We start from the raw sequence: 17,874 nt of genomic DNA, 5'->3' as shown, positions 1-17,874 counted from the left end.
TGCTTTAGGACCATGAGAACAACACCAAACTGCCTGTTTTGATCAGAGGCATCTCCCTGTTATCATTGTTATTTCACCTAAATTGTCTCCCCCAAGTTTGTCTACCAGTTTCACGAACCCCCTTAAAGAGTTAAAGACTGTGTGGGATTAAATAGTCTACAGTATTTTGAGGGATACTGAAGAGCAAACAAGCTGCCAACAGCTTGTGTCAGCTCTTTTAAGTGTCTGGTGTTAAGACTGACTGATTGGTGTAAGGGAGGTTTATCCAATTGTGTGTTTCAGGAAGCCATTTTCCAGTCTAGATAATTAGTACATGGCCTGTTGGCTCTATTTTATATACCATATATACATATACAGTACCAGTCAAAAGTCTGGACATACTTTCTTATTCAAGTGAATGGGAACGTGTCTATATAAAGTGTATGTACAGTGTGTGCAAAAGTTTTAGGTACTTTAGATGTTTAGATTTTTATTCATTATGCAATATCATCAGGGAGGCGTCTGAGCAGCATGACAACGACCCCAAATATACAGCCGAGATGAACAAGGAGTCCTGCAACAGATGGTTTGGCCCCCACAGAGCCCTCAACATCATCAAGTCAGTCTGGGATTACATAAGAGATACAAGTAACTGAGACGCCTAAATCCACAGAGGAACTGTGGCGAATTCTTCAAGATGCTTAGAACAACGAACCTGCCAAGTACCCTGAAAAACTGTGTGCAAGTGTACCGAAGAAATATATATATATATATATATATATATATATATATATATATATATATATATATATATATATATATATATATATATATATATATATATACACACACACACACACACACACACACACACACACACACACACACACACACAACCAGAATCATGAAGAACTATTTTAATCGACAAGAGGAACAAGGAGTCCTGCAACAGATGGTATGGCACCCTACAGAGTCCTGATCTTTACATCGTCGAGTCAGTCTGGGATTACATGAAAAGACGGAAGCAACTGAGACAGGCTAAATCCACAGAACTGTGGCAAGTTCTCCAATTATGTAAGTATGTATATATACAGTACATAATGCAAATGCTGAATACAAACTGTACTAGGACTCATCCAAACATCTGCAACCCCTTTACAGGTAGTAATGACATGTATAGGTTAGGAACCCATAGCAATATGATTAGAGGAAAGTCTTAGGCCATATAATGAAAAATGGTTTATTGCTCCCCCCAGTGGCTGAAAAACACATTGCATTAGGTCAGACACACTGGATGAAATAAATAATCGCAAAGAGGACAGACAAAGCAATACCACAGTGTAATAATGCATCAAAGAATTCTAACAAAGGCTGGTGCAATTTGATAAATATGCCTTGAAATTATCATTGACTGTTTGGAAAACCTCACTTAACTTCATGCAAATTCAAAAAATTATAGGACATGTGTGTTTTAATACCAGGCTATTCGTGCTGAATGAATCTTGGCCACATTTTTTAAAACGTATCTGCACACATTTAAAACGTTTCGCACTCCATGGTCATGTAGGGTAAGTTAGATAAAATTACCTGCAATTACCTTTACCACGAAATGGGAATACAGGTGACAAAAACAGAAATTTGTAAAGGAGATCTCCACAAAATGGGGAATAGATCACCAAAAGGTCAGAGCACACCGTGACGTCAAGCTAAACAAGCGGCCTCATGAAAAAACAAAACCAACACGTATCGACCGCACACTTGTCTTCCTCAGGGTCAAATAATCACATACTCATACTTACTCTTTTGTGGACATACACCAAGAGTACCCGTTTTATGTCACATTGCTGTCAGATCCAAGAAGCGCACCCTCGTTTTTTATTTATTTATTTTTATTTATTTGTTTGTAAGGTAGAATGAGTCCTCAGTTAAATACTGGGCTTCATGATGCTCATTCAACGTTTGACACATTTCACTTTTTGTGGAAAAAATACGCCCGAGGGACTTTAAAAGTTTTGCAGAGTCAAAAGAGTTACGCAAATGTATTTTTGGCTGGTTGAAGTATGTTTTGTTTTTGCTTTTTATGTTGATCATGTCTTTGGAAATAACACAGACGTTTTAGGACACAATTAAGTTCTTATTCTGAGGACTGAGCAGCTGGTACAATGAAGGTATTGAACAAAGGTAATTACATCTTAAATGCATTAAAGTGATATTAAAACCATATAGGTCACACTGAACCAGATCTGAGAAGAAGCGGCCCGCACCAAGCCAAGTCACAAAGAAAGTGTTATGGAGACCACATGACGCACAAACAAGTGATTGATGATCACCTTGTTTTCACTATAACCAAACACTCCTGGGACTCTATGTGATTAGGCCTCATTTATCCTTTCCATATGTCTGGCACGCGTCACTCCTACATGAAAACTTGTTTATGCTAAAGCTTCTGCCCTCTAGAGATTAAGAGGTTTGCTTAAATTCTGCCAACTAGCCCTCATTCCTCTATAAATACAATAAACGCTCGTCTTATCCGGCGGAGCGTCAGGATGCTCCTCAACGCCACCGTCCCTCTGTCGGTGGATTTCAGCACTCCGGGGGACTTTCTCATCTTCATCTTCCATATTCTGTTCGCCACAAGCGCCGTGCTCGTCGCCGGCTCGGTGATCATCGGGATATCCTTCACCCGGTCTCTGCGAGTCCAGAACCGTTTCATATTCATGCTGAACACGAGCATCAGTGACACTCTGACCGGCTTTTCGGTCTATTACCTCGGCCTCTTTGACGTCCAAGAGGGCTATCCCTCAAGGAACGGGACATACTACATTTTACCCTCATTTCTAGGTGTCAATGTGTTAACCTTTCTCTTCGCTCAGTTTGATCGCTACTTCGCCGTGTGCCATCCATTCTTTTATAACCGTTACATCACAAGGTCTTTTGTCATTGGGATTTGCGCGTTTTGCTGGATTTACACATATTCTATCCTCACCGTGCAAAATATGGTGCCTATTTCAAAGGCGGCTCAAATAAACGCTTTTGGTGTAATGACTCTGCAGATTATAGTTCTCGTTAAAGTGTTGATGACGATTAAACTTTACATCATAGCCAAGAGCCACCTGGTGAGAGAGGCGCCCAGTGCAGAGAGAGACAACAAAAAGGAGTCGCTGCGCATTATTGTGTTTGTGGTTATATGCTTCTTGGCTCTGTGGTGTCCATCCTTTGTCAACATTATTGTCAGACAGTTGACTAGAAAGGGTCTGAGGTTTAGAAATGAAGCCACTAACCTGTTCGCCATCATGGCACGCCTGAACGCACTGGTCACCCCGGCTCTGTACATCTGGGGCAGCCCGGCGCTGCGCCAGGCCGTGTGGAGAACAGTGTGGCGGTGGGTCTGTCCCAGACGGACGGTGAGGTAAGAAGCAACAAAATCTCCTCAGAGTGATCGTTTTATGTCAACAGAGTATTAGACTTTTTTTAAATCCAATATTGAATGTGAATAAGACAATTACTGTGTCTCTCTCTGATCCCCCCCAACCCATCTGTCTTTCAGAATTGGTTTTAACTTCGATGGAGTGACAAGCAAATTATAGTGAAGCAGCCAGCATCAACAAGGTATCATAAGAATGAATTATATTATCGCTTCCACGCGGCTGACGTAAGAATGGCCTTTGTTTCAGTCACTCTTGAATTAATGTGTCTGTAATATTTAAAAATGACTGGAGGGAACTGAGCTGGTTGAGCTGTTTTACATGGGAGCTGTTAGGGTGTAATGTCATAGTCTTTATACATATTGTGTTGAGACGGAGTGAGGACTGATAGCCAAAGCTCTTACTCTATGCCACTGCCCTCCATATCTGACCTTTGAACTGGAAACGCTGCATTGTTTTTCAAATGAACAATTGTCATAAACGCTTTTGAAAGAATAAAATTAGATATTTGTATTACCCTTTTGTAAAAATTTCCTCTATTGCTTATCTTGAGCTCCCGTGTGATTTTGCTTTCCACGGAACTTGTATTAATCCAGGTGCAAAGCAGGTTAATCCTGTAATATTTCTGTATCCGATGTTCTTTTCTCTCGTTTTCTTTGAAACTATTAAGGTTCCAATGAAATTTCAGTCAATCGATATTTTAGGTTCAATTTCAATTTAATTCCAAACATATCCACGAATGTATAAAATGCTTATTATGTTTTGATATTTTTTAATTATGGACTCATAATTATCTTCCATCAGAGGCATGGGAAGGGATTTAGGTTAATGTGACTGTCTGTGTATAGGCCGCTGGCTCTCAACATATGAATGCAAACTATTTTAAAGTATCCTGTTGTGACAAAGGCTCCAGACTAATGGATCCACAGTATATTTTTCTTTCCTTTACGGCTCGAATGGATCGATTGTAATGTTTTACAGGTGTGTCATGACCGCTGTCCATGGTGCTAATCATGGGACCATCGGGGATTCGGGAGCTGTCCGAGATAGACTCGTCTAGGTTGATAAGCTTGCCGGCAGGATTCCTGCAATTAATAGTGACAGGATGAGATCTTTACTGAGTGGCGTAAATGTCCGGTAAATTCTACAGTTTTGATGGTTTATTATGTCGTTTGGTACCTTGTTGGTATTTGTCATTATCGTGCAGTATCAGGCTGCGAAGCTGTCTCCAATGTGTAACCATCGCAGATGGTCCAGAACACACACCGAGGCATGTTCCAAAAGAGAAAACAGTAACCTAGAACATGGTATAGTATTACCTCACATACATGTGAATTCAGTAGTCAGACATCTCACATTTTAAGTTTTCGAGCCGTCTGAGAGCGCCGACCAGAGTGGGTACCATGGACAGCTCCCCTGTCGCTGGATCAGCTCTGCTTTGTGTTCTTTAAAATATCAGTTTCCCAAATCTCCAAACTCTAAGACTCACTCTCTGAATTTTCTGCTTAGCCTGCCTAAAGGCACAGCCTAAGACTAAAGACATATGTAAATATGATCATCAAGGCCGTAGTTGATTTCAATTTACGGCAATAAATAATTCATTTAAGACACGTCTTGAATCTGGAAAGCAGTGAAGAGCAAAAGAGTATGTTCCCTTTTACTTAACTTTGAATACAATTTTCGTAAAAAGGAATGGAAAGGAAAATAAATATCACTTCACAGGACTGTCAGCTTAAAAAAAAAGATGAGTAATTGTCCCAGGTGTGGTTAGGACATTAAATCAGCTAGGGTGAATGTACTGTACAAATGTGTGTAAAATGTATATATTGTAATATATAATATATTAAAATACTTTATAAAACATGCTGTAAAACGCTAATACATAGAAACGTTTTAATCAGAAAATGTTTGAGCTGCTTCCCACTGCATATTATTACGCTTTCAATGAGTACATCTTATTAAAAACTGCCAGTGTGTGGAGATAGAAATCCAAAAAAGTTTTGAAAACATGCACTGCCCTTTTCAGTTATCTTGTTAAACTACAGTTGCTATGTACAGGTGTTCAGTTGATGTTTGGATAATCTTATAGAGTCAATATTGATACACAGATGTGGTAACATTGAATAAAAAGAAAGAGCCGAATAGCCGTAGCTGTTTTTCTCCCTGCCAGCAGATGATCACACAAGTGAAAGCCAAAGTGTTGCTGAACTCTGCACTCAGCGTACTTCCCCGTTTTTATCAGATTGCCATGCAGGTGTATAGCCCAGTATCATGATGTCCCGGATCAGCAATCTATTTCAGTTCTCTCTGAAAACATGAAAAACTCGAGACAAACCTTTTTTTTTTAAGAGATGATTCAACGAGAGACACTGCTTCCCCCATGCATGACAAATACTACTAAAAAACTATTGGAAATAAGTCCAATAAATGTTAGTTCAGTATAAAAACTTTAAAAAAAAATCCCATATAATGACTCCAATATCTGTAAACTATGGTTAGGTATAGGGACATGACCCAGAAAACCAACAAAGCAAGGCTAAAAGTAGGCTACCCAGCAGGCCACTATGAGCTGACACATTTACAGCACTCATTATCAGATGGAGACACATTAGGATTATTAGCACAAGATGTATAAGGAATTACACAAACGTATGAGTTCAGTGGCTGAACATGGGCATTAATTGGTTGGAATTAAGGAGCCAGTACGCAGAACTGGAGCCGCAGATTCAGGACCATGGTCAGCGGCGTGGCCCTGACAGCTCAAACACTGCCGCAGATTCAGGACCTTGGTCAGCTCCGTATTGTTGTTGTTGACAATAGTTCTTAACGCCGTTTCAACTCCAAGATGGGCCTTGTGGTGGTAGAAGGCTCAGCTTCAATACAAAAATCATTTATCCTCTTTAGACTGTTTTCCATTGTTGTTTGAATTAAATAAAAGGAAACTTAAAATACATTCTATTGCTTTTAATTAATTAAAAAAGGGAATAAAAATAAATAAAAACTGAAATCAAATTGATCACAACGGGAAAGGACGATTGGACGTCATTTATCCTCGTCATCTCCTCCTACACCCTTCCCTCAACATCAACTCCGTTTTTTGGTCGCAGTTCACGTTGGGCTGTTTCCACTGCTCAGTCCCATCATGATCCTCTCAGTCACCATAACGCTCGTTCCCCTGTGTGTTGACTTTGACAGCCCAGGAGATTATTTTCTCTTTATTTTTCACACCTTAGCTGGGGTGAGCACCGTGCTCTTAGCCGGTTAGGTGGCGTGTGGTATTGTTAATACACGTTCACTATTAAGACTGAATACTTAAATAAATAATTCTTAATCATTTACACCTGAATTCAACCAGCCAACAAGACTGGACGGCAGCCCAATCTAAACCTTTTCCACGGCACTTTGACATGGCCTAGCAGGAAAAGTACACGTGTATTTAATGACACTAACTATGGCAGCATTACATTCAGGTGTCAAGGCGCTAAGATTTTGCATGCTGGCTCGTGCCTTGGTTTTAATGGCTTAACAAAACGCAGATATCATTGAAGTTATTGGCGACACCTTTGCTTTTACTGCTATGACAGGTCAAAATATCTGGTATAAAAAAAGGCCCAAATATTTCAGCTCGAAGCATTGACTGCAGACCTGATGCGCGTCCTTCATGTCGAAAACTGGTGTAATATTGCCGTTTTACCCACCAAACTAAAATAATTAATCACAGTTAGGATGTTTCCTAATTAGAATTAATTAGTGTCAATCCCTGTCCTGAAAGGCCTATTGTATCAGCTCAATCCTGTAATAGTTTTATTATGTATGATAAACTCTCAAATCTTAAACTTTTTTTTATTGTAGTAGCACAGAAATACAGGTACAGAAATTAATTCAACTCATTGATTGATTTATAAGTTAACTATTCTATAGATTTCCTGGAAATAAACTAGAATGATTTATAAATTATCAGCCAGTCTGTTTTCCAAGTGGGTAATAATTGTCTAAGCTTAATACACTGTAGTTGTATTTTGCAGGAATAAATAATAACACAAATGTTGTATCATTTTTTGCGTGCTTTGTGGCAAATATGATGGATTACAAAAGCATTAATCTTTTCAAAGTGTTTACACTATATGTTCCTCAACAGTTGAACAGTGAAGTGCTTGTAAAAAATATTGGCTGCAGGTTAAGGCCCTGCATGTTATGAGAGCTGCTGTAAATCCTGCCATTTTAATCTATCTCCAAATTTAAATGACCATAATGTGGAGGTTTCATGGTTAAAATTACTGATAAAATCAGTTTTCCAGTGAGTGGAGATAATTATTGACTCAAGGAAATAAATAAGATCACCATGCTTTAAATGTTACAGATAAAACTGCATTGGGATTTTGGTTGAGTGTATCATGTCAGATTTCATGTACATGATGGGCAATTATAACAATAATAATAATCAATGGATTCACTCATTTTTTCTCCCTATAGGACTGATAAAGTTGGTGGGATGATTTGGAAGATTTCAGAGTGATAAAGAAGTCGTCTCTCTGTCTCCTTGAATGTTCAGTTGAGATTGTAGGTTTGTATGTGTTTTGAGAATTTTAAAATACATTTTTCATGTCAATCTGTCACTATTGTATGTTTATTAAGTCCCAATCTAACTGTAGGCCTACCTACAGTATTATTTTAGGGCATGAAGCTCTTCAAAGTATTAGAATTATTTTAAAAATCCATATACCTGGCAGCCAGTGTATTTAGACTGTCAGAGAGTAATGTTAGACTGTACAGATTTAAAAGTTCTCATGTCCTCTCTGTTTCCAAAAGTTTTGTAGGCCTCTCATCATAACTTGACAATGCTAAAACAATTTATTGAGATTTTCTGGGCAATAGAAGCTGGGAAAAGTCAAGTTCAAAGAACATTGCAGCAGTCAAGGTTTAAGACAAACTAAGCATGAATTCATTTCTTTGTATCAGTAAGCACATATGTGCCACATTGCATATTACCTCAATTTGAGGCAAAAGGTTTGGGTATAAGTGATCCATCCTCACCAATACAGTCTCTCTGTTCAGTGGGTACTGCAGCGTTCTCTGCAGTATCATTTGTAAAAATTTGATTCATTCATTCATCAAGACTTTCACTAGGGCAGATTCTGTGCTATGTCCATGTTGAAAGCCTGACTCATATTGTAAAGCCTTTTAACTACACTGCTTCCTTCAAGATCCAGCTATAGGTTAAGTTTGAAACAGGTCTAAAGTTATTCAGAATTGATGGGTCAAGATTAGTTTTCTTAAAGGGAGACTAACACATTCTTTAGTTCTTCTGGAAAAAATATCAGTTATGAGAACTGTTTACAATGCCAAAGTCAACATGTGATGTACAACCTCCTTAAAAAGTTTGTCAGAATGTGTCCATACATAGATAACCTACTAAAACCTCTGATTTTATAATGTCCTAAATCATAAATAGTTGTAGGAGCTGAATTTCTGTGGAGGGGCTGTGGCATCTCATCTCATTAAAACTCTTTTTTTTTGTGCTTTCATGTTGTTCTTTCAAATGTGTTTTATTAACTGTCTTTTAAATATCTTACTGAACCTTATCTTATTAAGTGTATTTTATTTAGTAAGTACTTTACCTTGTATTGGTGTATAAAGTGTGCAAATGTGCAAAAAATAAACTTGCTTTGTCTTGCTTTAAAGCTGTCCTATAAATCTTATGGCATGTTGTGGTTGTGTGATTGCAGGATGACCCTGATGAAGGCCACAAGCCAGAACACGTTGGTATCACAATAAAGTTGTTCTTTACTCCAAGTGTTGCTGCAGTTTTGACCTCTTCATGCTATGGTTATGGTATGGTTCTGCATGTCCATAAAAATGGCATCAATGTCGCCAACATGTGGCCAGTTACAGTTAAAAGGCCACAGCTTAAAGTTAAGGCTTAAAGTTATGTACAATTAAGGGTATGACCATTTTGAGTGACAAGTGCTACCACGGCGACAATGTTGGTTGGTGAGGTAACCATGGTGTAACCCCAGAGTCACAGAGTATAAGCGTAGCCATAGCCGTAGCTATTTCAGTGTGTTTTCTGTTCATGAAAGTTATATGTAACATTGTGGTTGCCTAAAAAAGTCGCATGTGTAGCATGTGGTTGTACTAAAAGGAGTCTAAAGAGTCAGGTAATCATTTTTTTCCCAGTAAAGTACATTTTGTTTGAATGGTTTTAAGCCTGTTTTTCTCTAGCAAAAAATAGCATTAGCATTATCACAGTTAACTATAGACTGTAAATACACCGTGCTAACCATATGGTCACTTCTGGCTCCAAAAATGCAAGATGTCTACGGTCAAAATGTAAACTCAAGGCTTCAAAACAGGAGTCCACAAACCAATGGGTAACGTCACGGTAGCTACATCCATTATTTTTTTTACAGTCTATGCGCCTAATTAGATTTCCCGCCATTTTGAATTTTTTGTTAAAAACGCTTTTAACTTTTCAAGGGCGGGATTTTTGGGAATAAAAGGCTCTAACTGTTCAATGCAATGACCTATTACAACCAAAATTGGGTAACATGTGCACACTGGGCCCTTGAGCAAGCCTATAAAATTTCATACAATTTCCCCACCCGCTGGCGCTACAGTTAACATAATACTTTCAATAACTCCTTCTCTATTAGCATGACAGGGCTGAAACTTGGTACACATGCATCAACTGGATTGCGGTAATTTAATTAAAACATTTAAGGAATAGAAATAAAGCAAAAATAATAACTGACATGATTAAGGCCTTCAAACTTAAATGTTTATTAAGAGTAAATCTAAACATTGATATGAAAAGAGAGATTAGGCCATGTCTCATGAGGAAAAACAGTTTGGGTTTACGTGGGCAGTGGCTTATCAAGCAGCTATATGAAGACAATAAATTCAAGCTGCATTACTGAGACGATGCTCCACTCCCAACATCACAGACTCTGTGACTGGAGAACTGCATTAGATTTGGAATGGAGGACATTAAATTGCTCATAACATCTCAAGAGAGACTGGTGACAGCACATTAGGTTTTACTCATAAATAAAGATTTGCATTTAGGAAACCTTTGCGCATAAACAATGCTCCTCTCCAACATCACAGACTCTGTGACTGGAGGAGTGCCTCTCTCGGTGGACTTCGACAGCCCCGAGGATTATCTTATCTATATTTTCCAGATTTTATTCGCTACTACTACTGTTCTTATAGCCGGACCTGTAGTCATCACCATCTTGGCCACCAGAGCGCTCCGCCTGCAAAATAGGTTTCTTTTCATGCTGAACACCAGTATCTGTGACACACTGGTTGGGTTTTCAGTGTATTATGTTGGTCTGTTTGATGTTCAGGAGGGATACCCGTCTAGAAATGGAACTTATAATATGTTACCTTCACTTCTTGGGGTAAACATAATGACATTTTTATTTGCACAGTTTGACCGCTATTTTGCCATTTGTCATCCATTCATCTACACGCGCTTTATAACCCGGCGGGTGGTTATCTCTGCAAATGTTTATTGCTGGTTTTATGTCTATTTTCAGTCGATCATTTCCAATTTCTTGCCACTTTCCAAAGCGATACAGCTGTATGTTTTCGGTATTGTAGTCTTACAAGTTATTGTGCTCACCAAAGTGGTCATGACTATCAAACTGTATGTTGTTGCCAGATTCCAGCTTGAAAGAGACCCTCCCAGCGCGGAGAAAGAAAGCAACAAGGAATCTCTGAAAATAATCATTTTTGTTGTCATAACTTTCTTGGTGTTGTGGTGCCCTTCTTTTGTTAATATCGTCCTCAGACTTGTGGTAGGAGGAGGGCTGATATTTAGGAATGAAGCCACTAATCTTTTCGCCATCATGGCTCGTTTCAACGCTGTGTGCACACCGACGGTGTATCTGTGGGGCAGTCCGGCTCTGAGAGAAGCCATGGTGAGGACAGTGTGGGGAAGAGTGTGCCCGAGATGCAAGAGGAGGTAAGAAGTTAATGGGCAAAAAGAAAAAAAAAAACTGTGATAAATATGTCAATAGTCGACTTGTAATACGCAGTTATCAACCTGATTCTTTCTCAGAATTGGCTCCTGTCCTACGAAGGGAAATAGAAAAGGAAGGCCGATGAAGATTCACTGACTGTGAGACCTCTGAAAGACTCCGTCAGAAACTACTGCAAGTTTTCTAGTGATAAAGGCCTCTATTACAACTGCAAATTTAATAAATTATGAAGGAACAGTTTTCTTTGTCACATTATGTATGTTTCTTATCTTGAGCTGCCCGTATGTTCGTTCCTTATTTACTCTTAAAGTTATGGCATGGTTCTCACAGAGATTTTTCCTCCTGATGATAATTTATACACCACTTTTCTTAAACTCAGCCCCGGGAATAATATGTTGTATTTTGTAACTGTACGGCTCCATCAGCTTGGTCGGACATGAATAGATGTGGATAGTTTTGGGCAAAATTTGCCAGTTTGAGTCTAAAAAATATTTGACCGTATTTAGTTAAATGACATCAATCCACGTCCATATCCCAAGGACGATAAAATTGGGAACTAGAAAATGTATAAAAATGTTATTTCTATCACTTCACTATCAGAGTTCATTATACTCTCTGCATAAACGGGAAATAGCGGCTACATGGCCTTCTGTGGGCGCATCAGACTCTTAGACAGTCAACCTTTTCCTTTTCTCTGCCCTCTCAATGAATTATGTGTGTCGGCTACATCAAAACCTTTAAGCACTGTTCATAAATCTACTGTGTATACTGTAGATAATATTAATCCATATGATCCTGACCCATTTCCATCTAACACTCAATATTTTTAACGTAGAGATGAATATTTGTGCCTCGTGTTGAGGTTACAGCCAATTTTTTTTGCCTAGGATGGCGAAGTCATGAGCGGCCCTACTCTGCCCTATGATTAGCTACTCAATAGCTTCGTTGGTTAAATTTAGGCATGAGGAGTGAGATTTGTTAGGGTTAGAGTAAGAGTATCAGGGTAAGTCAATCAGAAGCAGAGTAGCGCTGTTCATGACTTGGACATCCTAGGAAAAAAATATCGCTAAAAGGAAAGGTCACGGTGGACAGCTCCTGGTGCTGAAAATTATGCCTTATAAACCCACTCGACGAACAACAGATAAACATTCTTCAAAATTACACGTCTTATTTGAAACACACATCTCAGATAGCAAATTACTGCGGCCCAGATCCGGGCCACACCCGACACTTTGATTTGGGATAATTGGGCCATATTTGTTATTTTGTTATTTTACATGTGGGCCATTTCAGGCTCACATCAATTTTGTCCGGGCCAGAAGAAGGCCAGCAGTGCCGCATCATTGCCTGAAGTGGCCCACTTTCGTATGCTATCTGGGACAGCAAATCTGGGGCAAGGTAGTGCACAGAAAACATTGCACAGAGAGGGAGTAATGTGGGGCCCAGCAACTTATTTTTGCATTAAAATATCCGAAAATGTTTGATAAAATATCATGAAAATATTCATGTATCCCCTATGAGTGTCATTCAGCGTGAACTCAACATATGTATATTATAATAATTTATATTATTCTTTTATTATGTATATTATTCTCTAATTATTCATGTTTGATAATATCCATAATCAGATTATTTATTTGTGTTTTTCTTGTTTATGTATTTTTTCTCTTTTCTGCTGGGAAATTTTCATATTACAAAAAGTTAGGACAGAAATGTTGGAACATGTTGTGGGTCGTTATGTGATTGTGCTCTCACTAAATTTATTTATACAAAAACGTGTTTTGGAAATGCAAGAAAAATCTTGAATGTTTATTAAGAGTAAGTCTAAACATTGATATGAAAAGAGAGATTGGGCCATGTCTCCTGAGGAAAAACAGTTTGGGTTTACATGGGCAGTGGCTTATCAAGCAGCTATATGAATACATTGAATTCAAGCTGCATTACTGAGACGATGCTCCACTCCAACATCACAGACTCTGTGACTGGAGGACTGAATCTCTCGGTGGACTTCGACAGTCCTGTCGACTATCTCATTTTTATTTTCCAATTTTTATTCGCTACGACTGCTGTTCTCGTAGCCGGACCTGTAGTCATCACCATCTTAGTCACCAGAGCGCTCCGCCTTCAGAATAGGTTTATATTCATGCTGAACACCAGTATCTGTGATACGCTGGTTGGGTTTTCAGTGTATTATGTTGGTCTGTTTGATGTTCAGGAGGGATACCCGTCTAGAAATGGAACCTATAATATGTTAGGTTCACTTCTAGGGGTAAACATAATGACATTTTTATTTGCACAGTTTGACCGCTATTTTGCAGTTTGTCATCCTTTCATCTACACGCGCTTTATAACCCGGCGGGTGGTTATCTCTGCAAATGTTTATTGCTGGTTTCATGTCTATTTTCAGTTGATCATTACTAATTTCTTGCCACTTTCCAAAGCGATACAGCTGTATGTTTTCAGTATTGTAACCTTACAAGTCATTGTGTTCACCAAAGTGGTCATGACTATCAAACTGTATGTTGTTGCCAGATTCCAGCTTGAAAGAGACCCTCCCAGCGCGGAGAAAGAAAGCAACAAGGAATCTCTGAAAATAATCATTTTTGTTGTCATAAGTTTCTTGGTGTTGTGGTGCCCTTCTTTTGTTAATATCGTCCTCAGACTGGTGATAGGAAGAGGGCTGACATTTAAGAATGAAGCCACTAATCTTTTCGCCATCATGGCTCGTTTCAACGCTGTGTGCACACCGACGGTGTACCTGTGGGGCAGTCCGGCTCTGAGAGAAGCCATGGTGAGGACAGTGTGGGGAAGAGTGTGCCCGAGATGCAAGAGGAGGTAAGAAGTTAATGGGCAAAAAGAAAAAAAATATGATATGATAATAATATGATATGATAAATATGTCAATAGTCGACTTGTAATACGCAGTTATCAACCTGATTCTTTCTCAGAATTGGCTCCTGTCCTACGAAGGGAAATAGAAAAGGAAGGCCGATGAAGATTCACTGACTGTGAGACCTCTGATTGACTCCGTCAGCAACTACTGCAAGTTTTCTAGTGATAAAGGCCTCTATTACAACTGCAAATTTAATAAATAAAAAAGGAACAGTTTTCTTTGTCACACTATGTATGTTTCATATCTTGAGCTGCCGGTATGTTTGTGCCTTATTTACTCTTAAAGTTACAGCATGGTTCTCACAGAGATTTTTCCTCCTGATGATAATTTATACACCACTTTTCTTTAACACAGCCCCGGGAATAAGGTATTATGTTATATGTTGTATTTTGTAACTTGTAACATTTGACCGTATTTAATTTAACCTTTAAAATTCATAAGAAGAGTAGCTATATACCCAGAAAAGATCACTCATCTTTAGACTTGAATTATTATGATGTGGCCAGGCTGTAGGCCTAAATAAAATGTTATATGTAATAACGATTTTATACGATTAACTCACCACTTAGACATGAAGTGAGCTGAATATGTTTTTAATTATTACCTGGTTTCACCATTATGATTGACCCAAAGACTCGTCATTGAGGATCATATTAGGATTTTTAAATTATTTTTTTGGCAAAAGCAGTCCTACCCTGTGTGGCTTTACATAAGAGCAAAGGGAAAACTCATGCAGGGGTGAGGCTGGGCTGAATGTTATCATATATTTCTTATTCGAAGGCATCGATATGTTTGTCTTAACTGTTGAGTGCTGTATCATATAGGGCTTATTTCTTTATCTGTTCAGAGTTAAATGACATCAATCCACATCCATATCCCATAGACGATAAAATTAGGAATTAGAAACATTATAAAAATATGGTATTTCTATCACTTCACTATCAGTGTTCATTGTGCTCTCTGCATAAACATGAAATAGCGGCTACACGGCTTTCTGTGGGCGCATCAGACTCTTAGACAGTCACACCTTTTTATTTTTTTCCTGCTCTCTCAATGAATTCTGTGTGTCGGCTACATCAAAACCTTTCAGCACTGTTCATAAATCTACTGTGTATACTGTAGATAATATTAATCCTTATGAACCTGACAAATTTCCATCTAATAATCAATACTTTTAACGTAGAGATGAATATTTGTGCCTCGTGCTGAGGTTACAGCCAATTTTTTTTGCCTAGGATGGCGAAGTCATGAGCGGCCCTACTCTGCCCTATGATTAGCTACTCAATAGCTTCGTTGGTCAAATTAAGGCATGAGGAGTGAGATTTGTTAGGGTTAGAGTAAGAGTATCAGGGTAAGTCAATCAGAAGCAGAGTAGCGCTGTTCATGACTTGGACATCCTAGGAAAAAAATATCGCTAAAAGGAAAGGTCACGGTGGACAGCTCCTGGTGCTGAAAATTATGCCTTATAAACCCACCCGACGAACAACAGATAAAATTCTTCAAAATTACACGTCTTATTTGAAACACACATCCCAGATAGCAAATTACTGTGGCCCAGATCCGGGCCACACACCCGACACTTTCGGCACTTTCATCCGGCCCACATACCGCGTGGAATGATGGCACTTGGGCTGTCCACTCCTGTTTCCCAGATCTGGGCCACAAGCAAGCCGTATGTCAACCAAGAACAAACCAGATAAACCAGAACTGGCCCACATCCAGAATACACATACCTGAGAGCACCCCATCTTTACCAAAACAGGCCCACATTTGATTTGGAATAATTGGGCCATATTTGTTATTTTACATGTGGGCCATTTCAGGCTCACATCAATTTTGTCCGGGCCAGAAGAAGGCCAGCAGTGCCGCATCATTGCCTGAAGTGGCCCACTTCCGTATGCTATCTGGGACAGCAAATCTGGGGCAAGCTAGTGCACGGAAAACATTGCACAGAGAGGGAGTAATGTGGGGCCCAGCAACTTATTTTTGCATTAAAATATCCGAAAATGTTTGATAAAATATCATGAAAATATTCATGTATCCCCTATGAGTGTCATTCAGCGTGAACTCAACATATGTATATTATAATAATTTATATTATTCTTTTATTATGTATATTATTCTCTAATTATTCATGTTTGATAATATCCATAATCAGATTAATTATTTGTGTTTTTCTTGTTTATGTATTTTTTCTCTGTTTATGTAAATTTTCATATTACAAAAAGTTAGGACAGAAATGTTGGAACATGTTGTGGGTCGTTATGTGATTGTGCTCTCACTAAATTTATTTATACAAAAACGTGTTTTGAAAATGCAAGAAAAATCTTGAATGTTTATTAAGAGTAAGTCTAAACATTGATATGAAAAGAGAGATTAGGCCATGTCTCATGAGGAAAAACAGTTTGGGTTTACATGGGCAGTGGCTTATCAAGCAGCTATATGAATACATTGAATTCAAGCTGCATTACTGAGACGATGCTCCACTCCAACATCACAGACTCTGTGACTGGAGGACTGAATCTCTCGGTGGACTTCGACAGTCCTGTCGACTATCTCATTTTTATTTTCCAATTTTTATTCGCTACGACTGCTGTTCTCGTAGCCGGACCTGTAGTCATCACCATCTTAGTCACCAGAGCGCTCCGCCTTCAGAATAGGTTTATATTCATGCTGAACACCAGTATCTGTGATACGCTGGTTGGGTTTTCAGTGTATTATGTTGGTCTGTTTGATGTTCAGGAGGGATACCCGTCTAGAAATGGAACTTATAATATGTTACCTTCACTTCTAGGGGTAAACATAATGACATTTTTATTTGCACAGTTTGACCGCTATTTTGCAGTTTGTCATCCTTTCATCTACACGCGCTTTATAACCCGGCGGGTGGTTATCTCTGCAAATGTTTATTGCTGGTTTCATGTCTATTTTCAGTCGATCATTACTAATTTCTTGCCACTTTCCAAAGCGATACAGCTGTATGTTTTCAGTATTGTAACCTTACAAGTCATTGTGTTCACCAAAGTGGTCATGACTATCAAACTGTATGTTGTTGCCAGATTCCAGCTTGAAAGAGACCCTCCCAGCGCGGAGAAAGAAAGCAACAAGGAATCTCTGAAAATAATCATTTTTGTTGTCATAAGTTTCTTGGTGTTGTGGTGCCCTTCTTTTGTTAATATCGTCCTCAGACTGGTGATAGGAAGAGGGCTGACATTTAAGAATGAAGCCACTAATCTTTTCGCCATCATGGCTCGTTTCAACGCTGTGTGCACACCGACGGTGTACCTGTGGGGCAGTCCGGCTCTGAGAGAAGCCATGGTGAGGACAGTGTGGGGAAGAGTGTGCCCGAGATGCAAGAGGAGGTAAGAAGTTAATGGGCAAAAAGAAAAAAAATATGATATGATAATAATATGATATGATAAATATGTCAATAGTCGACTTGTAATACGCAGTTATCAACCTGATTCTTTCTCAGATTTGGTTCCTGTCCTACGAAGGGAAATAGAAAAGGAAGGCCGATGAAGATTCACTGACTGTGAGACCTCTGAAAGACTCCGTCAGCAACTACTGCAAGTTTTCTAGTGATAAAGGC

At 38.9% G+C, this 17,874-nt stretch overlaps 3 protein-coding genes across 5 annotated transcripts; all 3 read left to right on the top strand.

Moving 5' to 3' along the window:
- The first annotated feature begins 881 nt into the window (after positions 1 to 881).
- On the top strand, positions 882 to 9,169 carry LOC121904443 (G-protein coupled receptor 183-like). 3 transcript variants are annotated; one of them, XM_042422196.1, is made up of 4 exons: positions 882 to 1,053; positions 2,206 to 3,388; positions 3,527 to 3,588; positions 7,878 to 8,176. In XM_042422196.1, the coding sequence occupies exons 2-3, from the start codon at positions 2,526 to 2,528 to the stop codon at positions 3,564 to 3,566; spliced, it is 903 nt and encodes a 300-aa protein (XP_042278130.1). In that variant the 5' UTR covers positions 882 to 1,053; positions 2,206 to 2,525; the 3' UTR covers positions 3,567 to 3,588; positions 7,878 to 8,176. The 3 variants fall into 3 exon arrangements, 1 of the variants encoding a protein (XP_042278130.1); XR_006098230.1 differs by lacking the exon at positions 882 to 1,053 and adding an exon at positions 9,131 to 9,169 and having other exon boundaries at positions 2,159 to 3,388; positions 7,878 to 7,964; XR_006098231.1 differs by lacking the exon at positions 2,206 to 3,388 and having other exon boundaries at positions 7,878 to 7,896.
- Positions 9,170 to 13,078: 3,909 nt separating this feature from the next.
- LOC121904486 (olfactory receptor 4K3-like) lies at positions 13,079 to 14,409 on the top strand. The gene is made up of 2 exons (XM_042422254.1): positions 13,079 to 14,224; positions 14,338 to 14,409. The coding sequence occupies exons 1-2, from the start codon at positions 13,278 to 13,280 to the stop codon at positions 14,393 to 14,395; spliced, it is 1,005 nt and encodes a 334-aa protein (XP_042278188.1). The 5' UTR covers positions 13,079 to 13,277; the 3' UTR covers positions 14,396 to 14,409.
- A 2,320-nt stretch (positions 14,410 to 16,729) lies between these two features.
- Positions 16,730 to 17,666, top strand: LOC121904536 (olfactory receptor 4K3-like). Its single transcript, XM_042422329.1, has one exon. The coding sequence runs from the start codon at positions 16,761 to 16,763 to the stop codon at positions 17,646 to 17,648; it is 888 nt and encodes a 295-aa protein (XP_042278263.1). The 5' UTR covers positions 16,730 to 16,760; the 3' UTR covers positions 17,649 to 17,666.
- The last annotated feature ends 208 nt before the right edge of the window (positions 17,667 to 17,874 follow it).

This window comes from Thunnus maccoyii, chromosome 9, assembly GCF_910596095.1.
Source record: "Thunnus maccoyii chromosome 9, fThuMac1.1, whole genome shotgun sequence".
Classification (NCBI taxonomy): domain Eukaryota; kingdom Metazoa; phylum Chordata; class Actinopteri; order Scombriformes; family Scombridae; genus Thunnus; species Thunnus maccoyii.
Note: the sequence above shows the minus strand (reverse complement) of the source record. Positions and strands in the feature narration are given on the sequence as shown.

What these genes read in the sequence shown, in the direction of transcription:
- LOC121904486 (XM_042422254.1), top strand. Translation starts at nt 13,278, where the DNA reads ATGGGCAGTGGCTTATCAAGCAGCTATATGAATACATTGAATTCAAGC. An exon ending in TGCCCGAGATGCAAGAGGAG is followed by an intron (nt 14,225 to 14,337) that starts GTAAGAAGTTAA and finishes ATTCTTTCTCAG; the next exon opens with AATTGGCTCCTGTCCTACGA.
- LOC121904536 (XM_042422329.1), top strand. Translation starts at nt 16,761, where the DNA reads ATGCTCCACTCCAACATCACAGACTCTGTGACTGGAGGACTGAATCTC.
- LOC121904443 (XM_042422196.1), top strand. Translation starts at nt 2,526, where the DNA reads ATGCTCCTCAACGCCACCGTCCCTCTGTCGGTGGATTTCAGCACTCCG. An exon ending in TGTCCCAGACGGACGGTGAG is followed by an intron (nt 3,389 to 3,526) that starts GTAAGAAGCAAC and finishes TCTGTCTTTCAG; the next exon opens with AATTGGTTTTAACTTCGATG.